At 54.2% G+C, this 17,822-nt stretch overlaps 1 protein-coding gene across 9 annotated transcripts in view; it reads left to right on the forward strand.

The window, feature by feature from the left end:
- The window catches only part of Arhgef10l (Rho guanine nucleotide exchange factor 10 like), a 129,688-nt gene that overhangs the window by 57,237 nt on the left and 54,629 nt on the right, over positions 1 to 17,822 (forward strand). For 6 of the 9 annotated variants that reach the window (XM_038332804.1, XM_038332808.1, XM_038332806.1 and 3 more), the window contains 7 exons: positions 6,259 to 6,367; positions 9,353 to 9,459; positions 9,797 to 9,874; positions 10,981 to 11,160; positions 12,060 to 12,176; positions 12,355 to 12,447; positions 14,028 to 14,201. In XM_038332804.1, the coding sequence (XP_038188732.1) occupies positions 6,259 to 6,367; positions 9,353 to 9,459; positions 9,797 to 9,874; positions 10,981 to 11,160; positions 12,060 to 12,176; positions 12,355 to 12,447; positions 14,028 to 14,201 (858 nt within the window). Of the gene's footprint in view, positions 1 to 3,347; positions 3,465 to 6,258; positions 6,368 to 6,439; positions 8,606 to 9,352; positions 9,460 to 9,796; positions 9,875 to 10,980; positions 11,161 to 12,059; positions 12,177 to 12,354; positions 12,448 to 14,027; positions 14,202 to 17,822 lie in introns of those variants that run through there. The other 3 variants (XM_038332810.1, XM_038332811.1, XM_038332812.1) reach the window with 2 other exon arrangements.

Below are 17,822 nucleotides of genomic sequence, written 5' to 3' on the forward strand. Positions count from 1 at the left end.
TACAATGCCAGCGCTAGGCTGGTGAAGGCAGGAGGATCAGAAGTTCAAGATTGTCATCCGTTGCTTATGAAGTTTGAGGCCAGCCTGGGCTACATGAGAACTTATATTAAAAAAAAAAAGATAAAAATGCCTTTCCGTTGATATGAACGCGTCCTGCCCAGCATGTAGGAGATCAATGGGATAAGCCTGAGGGCTTGCAAGGACAGGTGAGAGTTGGGGGCAGGACTCTTGAGGCCTGAGGACATGACCCTGATGTCTGTGGGCTGGAGAGGCAGCCCAAGCTGGCCTGTGATTATTTCCTGTTTTCCGAAGGGGTCGACTATGCCCCCTTAGAGAAGAGGCACTGTACCACAGCCCCCCACCCTCACCCCAATTCCCTGAGTCACCTCTCCATAGAGATGTCTGGCTCTGGGTGGTGACTCTTGTGCCTTGGGCATCCTATCTCCTCCTCCTCTGGGTTTTTGAGACAGGGTTTCTCTGTGTAGCCCTGGCTGTCCCGGAACTCACTCTGTAGACCAGTCTGGCCTCGAATTCAGAGATTTGCCTCTGCCTACCTAGTGTAGGGATTAAAGTTGTGCACTACCACCGCCCGGTTCACTCCTGCCTTCTTGATGCAGATCTGAGGGGAATGGCAGGAATCTCTGAGGGCAGGAGGGTGGAAATGGCAGACTTGTGCTACCCAACAGCAGGCCTTAGCCTTGCATGGCTTCAGAGTCCTGATGAGAGCTGGTTGAAGTTACAGATGCCTGGAGTCTGCTCCCAGGGATGCTAATGCAGAGTTTGCCTTTTTTAACCCTCTGGTCCTAGGCTGTACAAGGGATCTATACAACTTCAAGGAGTGCTGGAGTGAGCTTATACTGCAGTTTTAGGGACTTTTAACAGGAGGACCTTTTTTCTATCCATCTGTTAAGGCCTGCATGCTCCCTAATGGCTGGTTCTTGGGGAGATGTGAGGGTGGGTGTGGCTTCTCCTCTCTGCCTAGGGATGCTGCCAAGCACTGCCCATGGGGCTTCACTCTCCTGGGCTTCTGGGGCCCCTGCTCTCTGCCTGCCACTGCAGCCCCTGTGTGTTTCAAGGCCATTGTTGCTTGTACATGTGCTGTGTGCACTGCAAGGCTCTGGATGGCAGGCGTTTGTGGAAGTTTTCATCTCGTCCTTGGAGTCTGACTGGAGCCCCAGCAACAAGTTAGCCAGTGGACTCCCTACTTTAGATGCCTAGGCCAATCGACTCTAGCCCAAAACAGTGACCAAAGTGTCTATAAAGGGACCTTCTTAGAAGTGCCTGACCCAGGTGTGGGCAGCTACCTTGAGCTTTGTTGGTCTCTAAGTGACCATTCTATTGGCCACCAGGGTCAGCAGATGTTTGCTGGGCGTGAGGTGGGTTGTTGTGAGACCCTCTCTCTCTGCCTGTGACCTCTTTGTAACCAGTCACTGTGACCCAGCTAGGGCAGTCTGGGAAGGGTGGGCTCACTCTTGCCTCCTCAGTCTCATTGGGTTCAGTTCAGCCAGTGACCTTGGATCCTAGCGCTTCTTTATTCTCTTGGCGCTCAGAGAGGTAAGGGGCCAGAAGGCCAGGGGGCTTGATGGCTTCGTGCTGTCGCTGAACAAGGCTCACGACAGAGCCCAGTGTGCTGGGAGTGAGCTGTCAGAGTTGCTGACAGCAGGAGTTTCACGTATAGGAGTGAAGCTCAGAGAGGTTAGGTGACATGGTTTAGGTCACACAGCCAGTGAATGACAAGGCCAGCACTCAGCTTCATATATAGGTAAGAGGACCTCCATCCGTCTGTCTGCCATCCATTCATCCTGCCTCCATCCATTGATCCATCCATTAGTAAATACAGAGGACTTATTAAGAGATGAGATGCTAGTGACTCCTGCTTGGAACCATCACTAAGCTCTGGGCTTTCCATGGGACATCCAGTAATGCTCTTGGCCATCTATGGAGCTAGATGTCTAGAACTTCTCATGGTTACTTTACCAGCAAGAAAACTGCAACTGCAGAGAGGTCCAGAGACGTTCCTGGCTTGTAAGTGGGAAGCCAAGACTGGCATGTATGCCCACCTTCCTGCAGAGTCCCTGCTCCATCTTTCTGCTAGTCTGTCTGTCCAGAAGTGTACTGTCTGTCCAGAAGTGTACCATGTCTCTGTCATCTATGTGCTTCATCAGATGCCCTCGTGGCTCATACAGGTCGTGTATTTAAATGTCTGTTTTTTCTATCTGGCCATTCTCCAGATAGCAGTTAAACCAGTCACCCCCCATTCATCCTTCCATGGCTCCTCCCTTCTTCCCTCCCTCCCTCCTTCCCTCCTTCCCTCCCTCCCTCCCTCCCTCCCTCCCTCCCTCCCTCCTTCCCTTTCTTTCTTCTTCTTTCATTTTCTTCCACCCACTTGCCTTTTCCTCCAGTGGGATGTTGAGGTGAGCTTGGACTAGCTTGTCTACATTATAAATCAGTGTTCAATGATGCTACTTTGGTAGCATGTGGCTGGCCAGGGTTGGGAGTTTCATACTGTGGAGACACCGAGACACAGGGCTTGTACCCCTGTGAACCAGTTGGTAAGTATTTATCAGTTCAGCACTGCCTCTGGACATCCAGCCTTCGCACCATCATCCGTTTGCCCAGCTATAGTTACCCAACCAAACATAGCCAATTGCTCACCTATCCATTTGTTTGCCTGCCCATCCATCCACCCACCCATCCACCCATCCACCCATCCATCCATCCATCCATCCATCCATCATCCATCCATCCATCCATCCATCATCCACCCATCCATCCATCCATCCATCCACTCATCCACCCATCCATCCATCCATCCATCCATCCATCCATCCATCCATCCATCCATCCTCCACCCATCCATCCATCATCCATCTATCCATCCTTCTATGTTGTCCATTCATCTGTCCAGCAATCTTCTTTTAATCACTTATTCCTTTGTTCACATACCTGTTCATTGTCATTCAGCCCATCCATCCCTTGTCAGCCTTCCATGTTAGAAGCCCCATTGTCAGGCCTGGGGTGAGGAGAAGACATAGTCGGTATCATCCAAGTATCATTTCCCTTTTGCCTTGAGAGGGAGGCCTGAGGTCACTTCCCTCCCCACTCTGCTGCCCAGCAGCTGGGAGTCCCACAGCAGAGAGCTTCAGCTGCCTGGCATGCTGGGCTGGATCTGGAGGTGCAGGTTCCAGCCAGATGCACCCAGACTGCTATCCCATCTGCCTGCCCCAAATGTCCGTCTGCCATGTGACCTGAGTCTCCTTTTCCCCTGTTGTCTGTGTTTTTGTCTCCTCGCTTCCCGCCTGCTCTTCTCGCCTGCTCTCCTTCTGCCTGGCCGCTTGGGGCCCCAGCTTTCTCCAGACCTGACTAGGCTAAAGGAGAGATACGTCAGGACTAAGAGAGACATCTTGGCTTTGAGAGTTGGGGGGAGAGACATGCAGGAGCTGAAGCTCAAGTGCGATTGTAAGGTACTGTCTGTCTGTCCCTCTCTCCTGGCCCAGTGCGATTGGAAGGTACTGTCTGCCTGTCCCTCTCTCCTGGTCCTAGAGGGTCTTTCTTCTGGGCCACCAAGGAGGGTGGGTGTGAGCCTGGGGAGTCCACCCTTGATTCTTGTCACCTGGCTGCACCTCACATTTGCACTGCAGGAAGGCTAAGCCATGAGCTAGCTATTTCTTCAACTTCCTGGTGCTTGCCTAGACCCCGCGCTCCACCCCACACTGCCAGAGAGATGCCAATGAACCACAAGAATACCCAGTGGTGTTTCAAACCTAAGAGCCCCTAGAATGACCTGGGGTTCTCCTTTAAAAAAAAGTCACAGAATTCTAGCCAGACCTGGCAGCCATATGCCTTCAATCCCAGTACTTGGGAAGCTGAGGCAGGAGGATTGGGAATTCAAGACCAGCTTGCACTGCATTAGAAAACTAGACTTCTGGGTGATGCTTTTGGCAGCAGTAGATGGTCTTAACTGAGCAGCACACAGCATGGGCTGTGGAACTTGTGGATTTGGGTTTAGTCCCAGCCTCACTGCTTACCGAGAGTGACCCTGAGTAGACGGACCCCTTGGCTTCAGAGTCTCCATTTCTCTGCCATAAGTAGTAGCGGCCCCAGGGTGGATATGGGGACTGGATGATGAGGCTGTTATGGTACTTGATGACACTTGGCTTTATAAGCTTAGTGAGGGCAGCCACTGTTACTGTAAAGTCCCTGTGGCACCTGGGCATGGCTGTCCTTCCACCATCATTTGGTGCCTGGAGAATAGGTAGTGGCTAATAGTCACCCCTGCAGTCAGCAGCAGAGCTGGGCTCCAGTCCGAGCATGGCAGGGTCCGGATGCTGTCAATCTTCCAGTTCTGCCCACTGCAGCAGAGCCAGGGCCAGCAGGAGAAGGGGGAGGGACCTCAGCAGATACCCCTGAAGGTCGTGAGCCGAGAAGGGAGCAAGGAGAGGAACGAGGAGCCTACAGAGGGTAGAACATTCGTGCCTCTGGCCCAGCTTGCACTGTATGGAAGGGAACATATGCTAGGCCAACTCAAGGAGCCTTCTGGTTCAACGAACCTGCTGTTCGTCCCTGTTCAGAAAAGTGCCAAGTAGAAAGGGCTCTGGTGATCCCCCAAAGGCCACACAGTGCTTCTGAAGATAACTCCATTGATGGTTCCATCTAGGTAATAACCCCCAGAGTTGGATGTGCCCTCAGAAGAGAGGTACACCCATGTGCAGTTTCTGGGGTTGATGTTTATTCCCTGGCCCAATTAGATTTTCAGAGGTGCTTATGACCCTTCCTACCAAGAGAACAAAAATCCTAGCTATGGATACAGCAAGGGGTGGGGATTCACTTCCTCTTTCTCCTATTTCCCGAAAGCCAGTCTTGTTCCTAAAAAGCCTGTGTTCTCTGTTGGTTCTCAATAGTTTCAGCTCACTGCCCACCCCCCCAGACTCTCAGCTCCCCAAGTTTTTCAGTCCTGGAGGCTCTCAACTACCCCAGGCTTTAAGCCCCCCAGGCTCTCAGCACCTCCAGCCTCTCAACCCAGTTCCCAGATCTCAGCCCCCCAGGCTTTATCCCCCAGACTCTCAGTGCCCCCCAGGCTCTCGGTCCCCCAGGCTCTCGGTCCCCCAGGCTCTTGGTCCCCCAGGCTCTCGGTCCCCCAGGCTCTCAGTCCCCCAGGCTCTCAGTCCCCCAGGCTCTTGGTCCTCTAGGCTCTCGGTCCCCCAGGTTCTCAGCCTGTCCCTCAGGCTTTAAGTCCCACCAGACTCTGATCCTGCCTCCCCCAGGCTCTCTGTCTGTCCTCACTCAGACCCCATGAAGAGAAGGGTATAGCCCTTCAGTTGGGAGCCAAAGAGCTGCCAGAGGCTGGAGCAAGGCCAGTGAATCCAGGGGAACCCTCACTTCCAGATTTGCACCTTCCTCTTCATCAGAGTCTAAGAAAGGAGGGGGTTTCTTGGAACATCCACGGCATGGCTGTGTGGCTCTCCCATTGAAAGTAAGATGAAATGGAATTGAGATTTCCAGTTCTCTGAACACGGCATGTTCAGAGTGCTCATTAGTCCCACGTGGGCCCCATATTGGGCAGTGCAGATGCACCACCCTTGTGGAACACTCTGATAACGAATGCTAGCGGTGTTGAAAGCGTTGGGGCTGGGGCAGGGGCAGGGCAAGGGGGCAGCAGTTTTCCTCTCAGGTCTGGGTCCTAGTGGCAGGGTGTCTGCTTCCCACTCTGAGCATGTCATTGTCCTCTCACCGGTGTCAAGGCCTGCTTGGCTTGCTTTATTGGCAGCACTGGCGTGTGGCTTTTGCATCCTGTGGCCCTAGTTTTCCCTCCCTGTGGGCTGAGACTCGAACCTGCCTGTTGGGGGACGAGGGTCAGGCCTCCTTACCTGGCTCGGCAGGGAGGAGGTCAGTCCTCAGGGACCTTCCCAGAGCTGGCTTGTTCAGTCTCTGCTCACCTGAAAGGGTGGTTTGTATGCTTCTGTCTGGGGTTCAGAGAGATGTCTACTTGCTGGGGAGTGTCAGAGCTGGGGTTGGAACCCAGACCTGGCTCTTTCCCCATCCTTTCACCCCCTTAAGTAGAGGGTAGAGGTCAGGCCCTCTCCTGCCCACAGAGGGACCTTGGAGCATGAGCTCATCTTCTTCCCTGCCACCCCTGGCCTCTGCTGCTCACCTATCCAGAATAGATGGAACCGGGCTGGTTGGCTATGATGTCTGAACTGAGGTCCCTTGAAGGCAGGGGTCCCAGGCTCTGATGACTCCCCCTCTGCCTTTGCTCAGATGACCCAGCTCATGAAGGCCGCCAAGAGCGGGACCCGAGATGGGCTGGAGAAGACACGGATGGCCGTCATGCGTAAAGTCTCCTTTCTGCATAGGAAAGACGTCCTTGGTGAGCAGGGGTGGCGCTCGGCAGTGTGCTGGGGGTGGGGCATGCTGGGGGTGACGTGGCTGGTGCCTGGCCTCTTCCGAACTGAACCCTAAATGTCGGGGTCAGTCCCAGCTTGCTTCTCACAACTTTGACCGGCGTGGCCGTGGGGCCTCCCTTCAGGGTGTGGCATGGCTGTCGCCCTCCAGCCTTCTGGTTCACCTGGCTTTATCTAGAATGTTCTTTGTCCATCTTCAGTTCACCACTACTTATTGAATACCTACTAAACACTGTCCTCAGTGAACCTACCAGGATTTCTTCCAAGGGCTCCAGATGCAGTGGGAAATGGTGGTTCAGACGGACACTAGTCTTTCGGGTTCTTGGGGGAGTGTGGAGATGGGCGTTGGTGGAGGCGAAAAGTGAGGCAGGCAGGAGAATGGTTACAAGGAAGAGGAGACTGGAGCTCTAGGGCAGAGGTTGAGCACGCGCAAAGGCGTCGAGGGTCGACATTTATGGCGTGTCTGCTGGGTGCCTCACTTACAGATGAGGGGACAGGTACGCCTCATAGACTTTCCTGAGGGGGTGATGGAGGAGGTTGGGGTGAGAGGTCAGGGCCAGGTCAGTATGGCTCTAAGGGCCTGGCTGGGCGCTTGCCCTTCAAGACATCAGAGAGTCACCAGGGTTTTAGACAGAAGTGTCCCAAGGTTGGATCTGATCAATCGACCAAGCACTCATTCTACAAATTATTTACTGTGGACTACTATAAATAGGAACCCACCATCCCGGGATACAGCCGTGAATGGAATGGCTGTGACTTCTCCCTGGATTCCCGCAGTGCCAATGCTCTGGTCAGGGTGATGGGAGGCTTAAGTGTGAGCAAATAGGTAATATACTGTCTAGTCACGATAGGCACTCTGGGAGAAAAATAGAGCTGGGGGTGGGGGCAGGAGCAGAGGGAGGGCTGTACGGGGTGTGATGAAGCCTGCACGCTCTGATGAGGTGGCATTTCAGCATCTGGGGTGAGTCATGCAAGGGGAGGGTTGGTTGGGGAAGTGACGCAGGTGGAGAGGGTCCTGTGGTGCCCTTTTGCCACTCACTGCTAAGCTGCTTGGGCCTTCCTGGCTTGCACAGGCCTCCTGCACCTGCCAGCCCAAGGCATTGCCTGGGATCTGCTCCTGGCAGGAGTTGAGGGTTCTTCTGCCCACACATCTACCTGCCCGGCCATGGTCTTGGTTTTTCTCTCTGCCCTGGCCACTCTTCCAAGATCCCCCAGTTCCCTAGGTCCTACTCAGGTCTCCATCTCTTGCTTTTGATGCCCACCAGAGCACTGATCCCCTCTTCCAGATAATGTCCAGACTGGGGCCCTTACAAGGTTTCCAGCAAGGCCCAGCACCTGTGGTGTGTTGCATCTTTGGGGACAGCAGACAAGAGGACAAGGGGACAAAGATGTAGGACAGTAGGTTAATGGTCAGCGATGTCTGGGCAGAACTCTGAGGGCGCCAGACCTTGGGTGGGAGAAGGCTGCATCCGGGGAGGGCCTTCTGCTGACCTCACACATGGACTGGCCTTTTGAAGGAACATGGCTCCAAGCCAAGGAGAACCCACAGCGCCTTGGAAATTGTCTCTTGGAAATTGTGCATTTTTGCTGTCCTGTGCTTCAGTTTCCTCCTTCATGCAATGGAGCTAATAGTGGCTCCTGTCTCCTGAGGCCAAGGAGAGGATGACCATAGTGCACACAGAAAGAGTCCTGCACAGCAGGCATTGTTCTTGGTGACTGTCAGCCCTGGTGGCATTTGGTGCCAGCGTAGTATCACACTGCCTTGGGTTCCATCGGTCTCTTTGGCCTTACAACTGCGACCTCACCCAGTTTTCGTAGAGGTGACACCTAAATACTGGCTAAGCGGATCACCCCATGCGTCCTCTAACTTCGGGGGACACTGGCTACTATAAGGGAGTAGACAGGTCGGGTGACTGGGGACTGTTTCTGGGACACCCTCTCCACTCCGCCCACTCGCCCTGGGCCTAAAATGACCCTCCCCCAGAGGCGTTATTAATAGCCGGGCGGCTCAGATCACAGGCCAAGAATGTTACCCAGCAGCTCGTGGGGGAAGAGGAAGCCTCGGACACGGCGGCTGGGGTGGGTGCGTGGTGATGCCCGAGGCAGTATGTGGGCCAGGCAGGAGGGCCTTCACCACCCCCACCCTCACCCCCACCCTGTCATTCGCTGTCCGTCCTCCTCCTCCTCCTCTGTGTCCTGCTCAGGTAAGGGCCTGACTGGGTGTCCTGCTTCTCTGGCAGCTGGACTGGCTACCACTTCTCTTTTTCTCTGTCTCCCGCTTCCTGCTATCTGTGGCTGCCACGGGCACTGGAGCCTCTGAATAGCAGGGGCTCATTGCACTGAGTCTCTCATGGTGGGGGAGTCAGAGCCTGGGAGGAGGACCCTTCAGCATCCCACTGGGCCTCCTTTTTTCCCTTAGGGCCTTGGGTTGCTGTGAGACTCTCTCTGCCATCAGCTGAGCCCAGCCCCAGTAGGCTGGAGTCCTCGTCACACCCAGCTGAGCCTGCTTCCTTTGGGGGTATCTTTGTATTTTTTAAAAATGGAAATGCAAAGCCAATGGGTTGATTCTTCTTGGGCTATATTTTCTTCCCCCCATTTTGGCATCCAGATGAAAACTATTTTTAGTGCCCAGTGATGGGGACATGAGTGGTTGGCCTATGCCAGCCTGGAGCAGGCAGAGTGGGCAGGTCTCAGCAGGGACAGTGGCCCTGTGGGGTGCGGTTTTCTCATCCCCCAACTCTCCCTCCTACTCCCCCCCGACCACAGGCTCTGGGGGAGCAGCCTTGGACCGTAAGGAGCCTGGGAGCTGGAGCTGGAGCTAACCCACTTGATTCAGGGGCAGCAGTTCCCAGGTGTGAACCGGGACTGTTTGAAAGGTTCTCATCTCCTGGGGCCTGAGCAGGGTGTGCCATCCCCACCTGAGCTGCGCCACCTCCCATTTGTCTTTCCAGGTGACTCGGAAGAGGAAGATATGGGGCTCCTGGAGGTTGGTGTGACAGACTTCAAACCTCCAGCCCCAGAGCTGGGCCCCATGCCGGACGGCTTGAGTCCTCAGCAGGTCTGTGGGAAGCTGGGGCATCTGCCAGCCTGCTGCCCCGGGGCTATGCTAGTTAGCACCTGAGAGGGAGTGACCACGAGAGGGAAGGGGATTTTAGCAAGGAATTGGACTTTGTGGGTCTGGAAATGGTAAGGTCCCAGAATTTGGAATGCTTAAGGCCCACTAGCCCCATGAGCCCAGAGAGGTGTGTCTCACAGTCCATCCCATGTGACTCGGGGGCTCCTGGGTCCTGTCATTGTCAGCTCCCCTTCTTGCCTTTGGGACCCTTCACACAGCGGGTACTGGTTCTGCTTCTTGGATCTCACACCCTTCCTGACCATGCTCTCGGTCCATGCAGGTGGTCCGGAGACACATCCTGGGCTCCATCGTGCAGAGTGAGGGCAGCTATGTGGAGTCACTGAAGCGGATACTCCAGGTGACTCTTGGGGCCTCTGGGATGAGGGTGGGGCTCTGGGGGGGTCACTTTGTAAAGAACTTTGGGGGATTGTGGCAGTTTTAGAAAAGGGACTAAAAGCCAGTCCTGCTGCTTCTGAGGAACGGGACAAGTGGGAACGCCAGGGATTTCCAAGGCTTCGGTTTGCAGCGAGAGCTGTTTTCTGAAGTGAAACTGGGAGTCTCTGAAATGAGAGAGTCAAGGCGCGTGTTCCCTTTTGTGACTGAAAGGGACTGTGCCTTCCTGACCATTCAGATGGGAGTGGGGATGACAAAGTAAGGATGCAGGACAGTGTCCCCTCTTCCTCACACTAGGATGCCCAGAGGACGCTAAGCAGAAGTTTGAGTGACAATGGTTGTGGACCCCTTCTGGTTTGGGTCTCCAGGACCTGGGCTCCTCAGGGATGTCAGAAGGAGGCCACCAGGGAGGGGAACTGGTGGTGTGGGAACAGTTTGGGACTCATATGAAGGAGCCCAGGCATCACACAAAGTGACTGGAGAGTTGTAGCCTTAGCTTTGAGAGTCCGGGGCACTGTGCTGACCTGAGGCCCCACTGCCCAGCCACGCAGATGGTTCTGAGCTTCCCCACTAGCCAGCCTTGGCCCCGAGCCACCCAACTAGAGTCCTCATGCACAGATGCTGTAGAAATGATCCTCTTGCTCCCAAGCCAGCTTAACATAGAAGTTCCCAGGGGGGTGGCATTGTGAAGTGACAGAGTTAGGGCAGAAATGCCACATTCGTGGAGAATCTTCTAGAAACATCCATGAAGGCAGGATGCTTTTACCTGCATCAAGAAGGCCCCACTGGGCCGGGCGGTGGTGGCGCACGCCTTTAATCCCAGCACTCGGGAGGCAGAGGCAGGCGGATCTCTGTGAGTTCGAGACCAGCCTGGTCTACAAGAGCTAGTTCCAGGACAGGCTCCAAAGCCACAGAGAAACCCTGTCTCGAAAAACCAAAAAAAAAAAAAAAAAAAAAAAAAGAAGGCCCCACTGGGCAGGTGGGTGGGCTTCTGCTCAGTTCTCAGCCAGCCTCATCTCAGGTGGCCTTGAAGATAGCTGGTGTCATCCCCGCTCCCATCCATCCTGGCAGGATTACCGTAACCCGCTGATGGAGATGGAACCCAAGGCCCTGAGCGTCCGCAAGTGTCAGGTGGTGTTCTTCCGCGTGAAGGAGATTCTCCACTGTCACTCCATGTTCCAGATCGCCCTGTCCTCCCGCGTGGCCGAGTGGGACTCCACTGAGAAGATTGGGGACCTCTTTGTGGCCTCAGTAGGTGTTTCTGCTTACATTAGCCCGACCAGCCTCCGCCCCCACCTGGTTGCCTTGTCAAAGTCAATAATATCAGAGCCCCTCAGTCATTGTGTCCTGCATTAGAGGTTAGGCATGACACCTTGATGTCCCAGAAGAGATGGACCAGGCCAAGACAATGTTGAAACCAGAGTATAGTGGCATTGTTGCCCGGAGACTAACCTCATTGGCAGCCCCCTGACTTGGTGCAGGTTCCTTTCTAATCCTGCCACATGTGATCACAGCGAGGCTTGCACATGCTGGCCCAGGTTGCATTTGTAGCTCCAGGGTGAAACCTTAGAATTGGGGGAAGAGCCTGTACTGTGGTCCTGAGGTCCTGGTTCCAGTTTGGTTTTACAACCTCAAGTAGTTCTTAGGACATTTCTGGGCTCAGATTCCACGCCTGTGGAATGAGAGGTGTACTGGATTCCTGCTTGTCAAACTGAAATCCTCAGACTTCAGAGAGGGAGCGGGTCAAGCCAGCTTTGCTCGGTTGTAAGCCTCCGGGTTCTACTAGTGGCCAGGATGATCTTGAGAGAGCTTAGACGTGACGTCCCAGGTGGGTGTGTCCAGGGGGCTATGGTGAGAGATTGGCTGACCTCTGACATCTGTAGCTTAGCTGTGGATGCATCTCCCCAATTTCTTGGCCATGGAAAGGAGATAGATGGAGTCCAGGCAGTGTCTGCCCTAGGCTGCCTTCTCTCTTGGGCGGGTTCTGAGTTGCTGTAGAAAAACTGTTTTCTGTTACCTTGCTTCCCAACTCCAAGACTCCTTCTTCCCTGAGCAGGGTCTCAGAAGCATGATGTGTGGGTGGGTGGGGGTGGGTGTATGCAGCTGCCTCCCCCACCATGCTGATGCAGCTCCTCTTCCATTTCTTGCAGTTCTCCAAGTCCATGGTCTTAGATGTGTACAGCGACTATGTGAACAATTTCACCAATGCCATGTCCATTATCAAGAAGGCCTGCCTCACAAAGCCAGCATTCCTCGAGTTCCTCAAGGTAGCCTAGGGCCCTGCAGTCTGCACTCACAAGGGACGGACTTGGGGAGGTGCCTCAGGAGAAAGGGACCTCGTCCTGGAGCCCGGGGAGCGGTTCCCAGGGTGGAGACTAGGTCTGGACCCTGGCACTGGACCCATGCTCTCAGAGACTGACAAGTGACACAGCCTTGTTCCCACAGCGGCGGCAGGTGTGCAGTGCAGACCGAGTCACCCTCTACGGGCTGATGGTGAAACCCGTTCAGAGATTCCCACAGTTCATCCTCCTGCTCCAGGTACTGCCTGGGACTCCCTGAGGGTCAGGCGATGGCTGGGGGAAGGGAGGTCAGGTGGCTTGCTCTCATCTGGGGTCCACTTCTGGTTTGAGGTTTGCTTCATCTTTCTCAACTTCGAGAGGGCAGTCTGTTGTGCTCAGCAACATTTAAAAAAAAGATCTGCTTTGTTTAAATTGTGTTATGGATGTGTCTGTGTATGGGCATGTGTATGTGATGCTGGTACCTTCGGAGGCCAGGGCCGATGGATCCAGTAGTGCTAGAATTACAGGCAATTTTGAGCCACCTGATATGGATGTTGTGAAATTGAAATTGCACCTTCTGCAAGAGCTGGAAGATTTCTTATTCACTGAGCCATCTCTCTAACCCCTGTGTGTGTGTGTGTGTGTGTGTGTGTGTGTGTGTGTGTGTGACTATGTGGAGGTCAGAGGACAACTTGCAGGAGTCAATTCTGTTCTTCCGTGTGGGTTCCAAAGGTTGAACTCAGCTCCCCAGGCTTGGTGGCAAGTGCCTTTTAACCTGCTGCTGGGCCACCTCTTCAGCCCCACAGCCTATTTGACACCTTTGCTCAGGCAGGAAGGGGATATGACTTAGCCTTCCAGAACTCCTCAAACAGTCTGCCAAACTCACCTTGGTCAGGTGTCACTTAAGTACAAACCCAGGATGCCTGAAGGAACCTCAGTCCCACGCAAGGCCCTGCGGTCAGTCCTCAGACAGGGTGGCAGTGGCCAGGCTGAGGGCCTGGTAGCATCTTTGTCTCTATCTGCAGAGCTGCTGCGCTTGTGGGTGTGGGCTCGAGCTCAGCACAGTGTCTGTGAAGTCTGTATCCACTCTCCATTGAGGCGTTGGCTGTTGGCCCGCCGCCTCCCATTGTGCAGGACTGTAGCATCTAGCATGTTCCCACTGTGCAGGTGTCCCCGCCATCCATCTGTGGGAATCCCTCATCTCTCCTCACTGAAACGCTGGACCCAGTAAATAATTCCCCTCTCCCATCTCCTTAACTGCTGACAGCCACTCCTCCCACCAGTGGCTTTCTCTCCCTGAAATCTGATAATTCTAGAAGCTGCCTTGGAGTGGCATTGCATAGTGTTTGTCTCTGCTGATGCTGTGTCCTCAGCATTCAGCCCTGTTACAGCGTGGGTCACAGTGGCCCTTCTTCTCAAGGCCTAGGGGTGATTGTTTTTGTCCCCCCCCACCCGCCCATGGATACCAGTTGGCTATTGTGATTGACACAGCTATGAACGAGGGTGAGTGTCTCTTGGACACCCTGCTGATGGCGTTCTTTCGTGCATGCGCTCAGAACAAGCCACACGGTCATTTTGTCTTTATTCACTTATCCTGTGCCTTCCATGTCCAGTGCCTTGGTCCCATTGTAAGCTGCATCCTTCAGGTCTGGTCTGTGTAGACCATAGGATGATGCTTTGACTCGAAACTGAGGGCCTCTGTGTGTGTGTGTGTGTGTGTGTGTGTGTGTGTGTGTGTGTGTGTGTGTGGTGTCTGTGTGTGTCTGCTCATATGTGTGTGTGTGTGTGTGTGCACATGTTTGGGGCATGTCTTATTCATGTTCTCTCTGGCCCTGGCAGGACATGCTGAAGAACACTCCCAGAGGCCACCCTGACAGGCTGTCGCTGCAACTAGCCCTCACAGAGCTGGAGACACTGGCTGAGAAGCTGAACGAACAGAAGCGGCTGGCTGACCAGGTGGCCGAGATCCAGCAGCTGACCAAAAGCGTCAGTGACCGCAGCAGCCTCAACAAGGTGGGTGTGCGCCTAGCCCTTCGTTCCCCCATGTCAATAAGGTAGGTGTGAGCTCAGCCCCCTGTTCCCTGTGTCAACAAGGTGGGCATGCACCCAGCCCTTCAGTCCCCTGTACAGGTGTGCCTCGCCTGCCTTGCCTGTTGCTCTTGCAGCTTGCCTATTGTCATTTGCTAGGTGGCAGTGTTCTCTGAGGGAGGGGAGCTTGAGCCACTGGATAGTACATTCATTGTGATTCATGCTATTTTAGGATAAAAGAGAGTTTTGTTCATTAGTCTCATTACCAGAAACCAGAAACTGTACATTAGTAAAGTACAGTTTAAAATCGCCATCTAAATCAGATTTTTTTTTTTTTTTTGAGGCAGGGTCTCATGTATTCTAGGCTGGCCTCATACTCACTCTGTAACTGAGGAGGGATTTGAAATTTGGATTCTCCTGCTTCTAATTCCCCGTGATAGGATTACATGCATGGGCTATCATGCCAAGTTTATGAAGTGTTGGGGAATTGAATCTAGGGTTTTATGCGTACCAGGCAAGCACTCTGTCCACTGAACTACACCCTCAGCCTCAGTGCAGGTGTGCTTGTGAATACCTGTGATTTTAGTACTTGGAGGAGACAGAGTAGGAAGAGCCAGAGTTTCAGACTAGCCTGGGCTAATTAGGGAGTTCTAGGGCAGCCAGGGATAGCTACGAGAAGACAAGGTCGGCGGCTGTAGGTTGCAGTTCTGCTCTTTCCTGGTGCATGCGGAGCCTGAGTCCCTCAGCGTGCATCCCTCACTGCCCCGTGAAGGCCTGGAGAGCCTACATTTGCTCTCACGCTCACTGGCTGGAGGGTGGAGGTGGACAGGGATAGTCTGTGGGTGAGGCGGCCTCACCAGAGCTTACTAGATGGTTGTTTCCAGAGAAGCAGTGTGGTGTGAGGTCACAGGAAGTGTTCGATGTTCTGGGGAGTCCCAAAGGCAGAGTTGAGGCTGGCTGCAGACTGTTCCCGGAAGGGGATTTCAGCAGTGTGGAGAGAATGCCCACTGTCCAGGGAGGTGGCCTGGGAGACAAAAGCCCCTTCCGGCCACCATGCTGGCCAGTGTGGAGAACTCCCTGCTGGGACGGCTGCCTTTGTCTACTGTTTTTCCCCAGGTCATGGAGTCAGGCCGGGCTGGGTCAGCTGAGGCCCTGAAGTCCCAAGCTTCAGGCACTGCCATGCGCTGTCCTGCCCAGGTCACAGGCAGGCTGCAGGCCTGTTTGGGCCCACGTTGTTCTTTTAAGAAAGTGGAAGTCATTGGCAGCATTTAAAAGTTAGGACATGCCATCAACCTCAGATTCGAGGAACTTTCCCTAAGGGCTGGAAGAGCTGGCTCAGCACCTAACCTGTGTGGTTCCCTTCACCCGAGGGTGGTTGCCCACTTCCGTTGGGTGCCATTGCCACTTCTCACTAAGGGCACGTGTTGGCTTGAAGGCATCTGGTTTGCTTCACCTGCCTGGGAGCCCAGGATCTGCCCTGTGTGGCAAGGAGAAAGGAGGGGGGCTTCCCACTCAGGATTGCACAGGGTGGTTTTCCCCGGGATCGTTCCTCCTCTATTCCGGACAGTGCTGACGCCCCATGCCCCAAGCCTGCTGTTTCGGAGGGAAGGCATGAGTTCCTGAAGCTCTGGGCTGGCCTTTGTGCTGGAGAGGTGTCTTCCTGCAGCAGTGTCTGGCAGGAGGAGAGAAGCCTGTTGGTACAGCCCTGGGAAGAGCCGTCTGCTCTCTTCCACTGCCCCCCACCTCCATCCCAACACCTAGATAGAGCAGGAGGTGGTCAGCACTACACATTTGCTATCAGGGCTAGAGGATGGGTGATCTGAGGCTCAGTTTCCCCTTCACTGAGTAAGGGGTGAGCTGGGCAGGTATGGGTGCAGATGTGGAGAGGGTGTCAGCCGCATACCGTGTACCCCCCTCTCCCAATACCCACCCCATCCAGGGGACTCTTTGGACAATCTGGGGCAGTTGATCAGTAGCCTTCCTCTGTCTGTCATCCGGAGAGAAGTGGAAATGAAACTGGGAGGGGCAGAAACAGACCCATGAGCTGTTTAGAAATAGCCGACTCAGGAGCCTCCAGAGGGGTGCGGGTTCAATGGTTTTCTTTTTCCTTTTTAAGCTGCATAAGGGACAGGGCCACCAGCCTGCAGCCCAAGGAACTTTCCTCTTCCCAGCCTAGGTCCTGGCAACCGCGGCTGCCTGAGTTGTGTTGTCTTGAGCTGTGTGTGCCTTGCTTATAGACACTGTTGAGAAGTAGGGCCATAGCAACGGCGGGGACTCCAGCGATCTTGGGGCTTCTGTAAGGTGGGAATAGTGGGACCACTCCCGCTCCTGCTGAGCTAGGCACTGCCACACAATGCAGGGGGACAAGGCAGCAGGACTCCATTCTGTGTGGGGGCTGTGGGGGATGCTGTGGGTGCTGCACACCTCTAGAATTGATGTCTATATCTTAGGGCTGCTGAGCTGATTGATTAAGTACGTGTGGACTGTTTCTGAGTCCCGCAGTGTGACCACACAGCAATGTCTGTGCCACTAGGACCCTAATTTGTGCGTTTACTTGAGGGGTGCTCTGGGAAGCAGGGTCCTCTTCAAAGGAGCCCAGCAGAGAGAGACTGGGACCAAGACTGCCAGAGTCATCCTACTCCATAAGAGATTTCATTGGATCCTCCCCGACCTACTTAAAAACTCCATAGGTAAAAGGGTATCTCTCAGAGGGATTCTGGATAGTTTGGGAGTCCCAGTGTAGTGGGGTGGGCTTGGTCAGGTCTTGGGGTCTGAGAGTCTTTGGTCTCCTTAGAGCAGGTATTGTTGACCAGCAGATCTAGGCCCTGCAAGGAATAATGTGGACCGATGCAATTCAGCAGATCACAGTGAAGCCTTGGGGCTCCATCCAGGTCACGTGTCCCCAGAAAGCCATGTCTCCCCATGACAAAGATAGTCTTGAACAGCAGCACAGAAACAGGGTCCTCTGTGGGTACCCACCGCATCCCTAATGCGGGGTGTCCTGTGCCTTCCTAGGGCCACACTCGATAAGGCCCTGGACCTGTCTAATGTGCTCTACTGTGGCCTTGAGATTTGTGCTAACCTTTAAGCCCGCGTCTGCCTGGTGTTGTGGCTTCGTTAGTTGCTTGACTCATAGCTACCATACTCATTGCCTGTGTGATCTGATCAGTGGAGGTTCTGAGGAAACCGAGGCTCCGACTGAAGTGTCCTGTGACTGCCCGGCTGGGGAGCATCGGAGATGCTCAGAGACGGTGTTGGTCACTTTTGAGCCCGTATATTTGGTGAAGGTGGTTATGGGATCACTATATGTGGGGATGACGGCAGGAGCCAGCTCACCCGAAAAAGAGGCTGCTGAGCTCTGCTCTGGCAAGGGTGGCTGGTCAGGATCTCGGAGTCACCCTGAAGCAGAGAACCCAATGTGTGTCCTGGCCTGCTGTCTGGGATATTTTGCTATCTACTGACAGCTGCTGACTCTGGGCCCTCCTCTACCTCTCCCAGTTGCCCCCTTTGCTTCTCTTTGTGTACAGAATCTCTAGCCCAGGCCATCCTCAGAGTCCCTATGTAGCTGGGGCTGACCTTGAACTTGCACTCTGCAACTGCCTTCAC

This window comes from Arvicola amphibius, chromosome 6 (genome assembly GCF_903992535.2).
Source record: "Arvicola amphibius chromosome 6, mArvAmp1.2, whole genome shotgun sequence".
In the NCBI taxonomy this organism is placed as follows: domain Eukaryota; kingdom Metazoa; phylum Chordata; class Mammalia; order Rodentia; family Cricetidae; genus Arvicola; species Arvicola amphibius.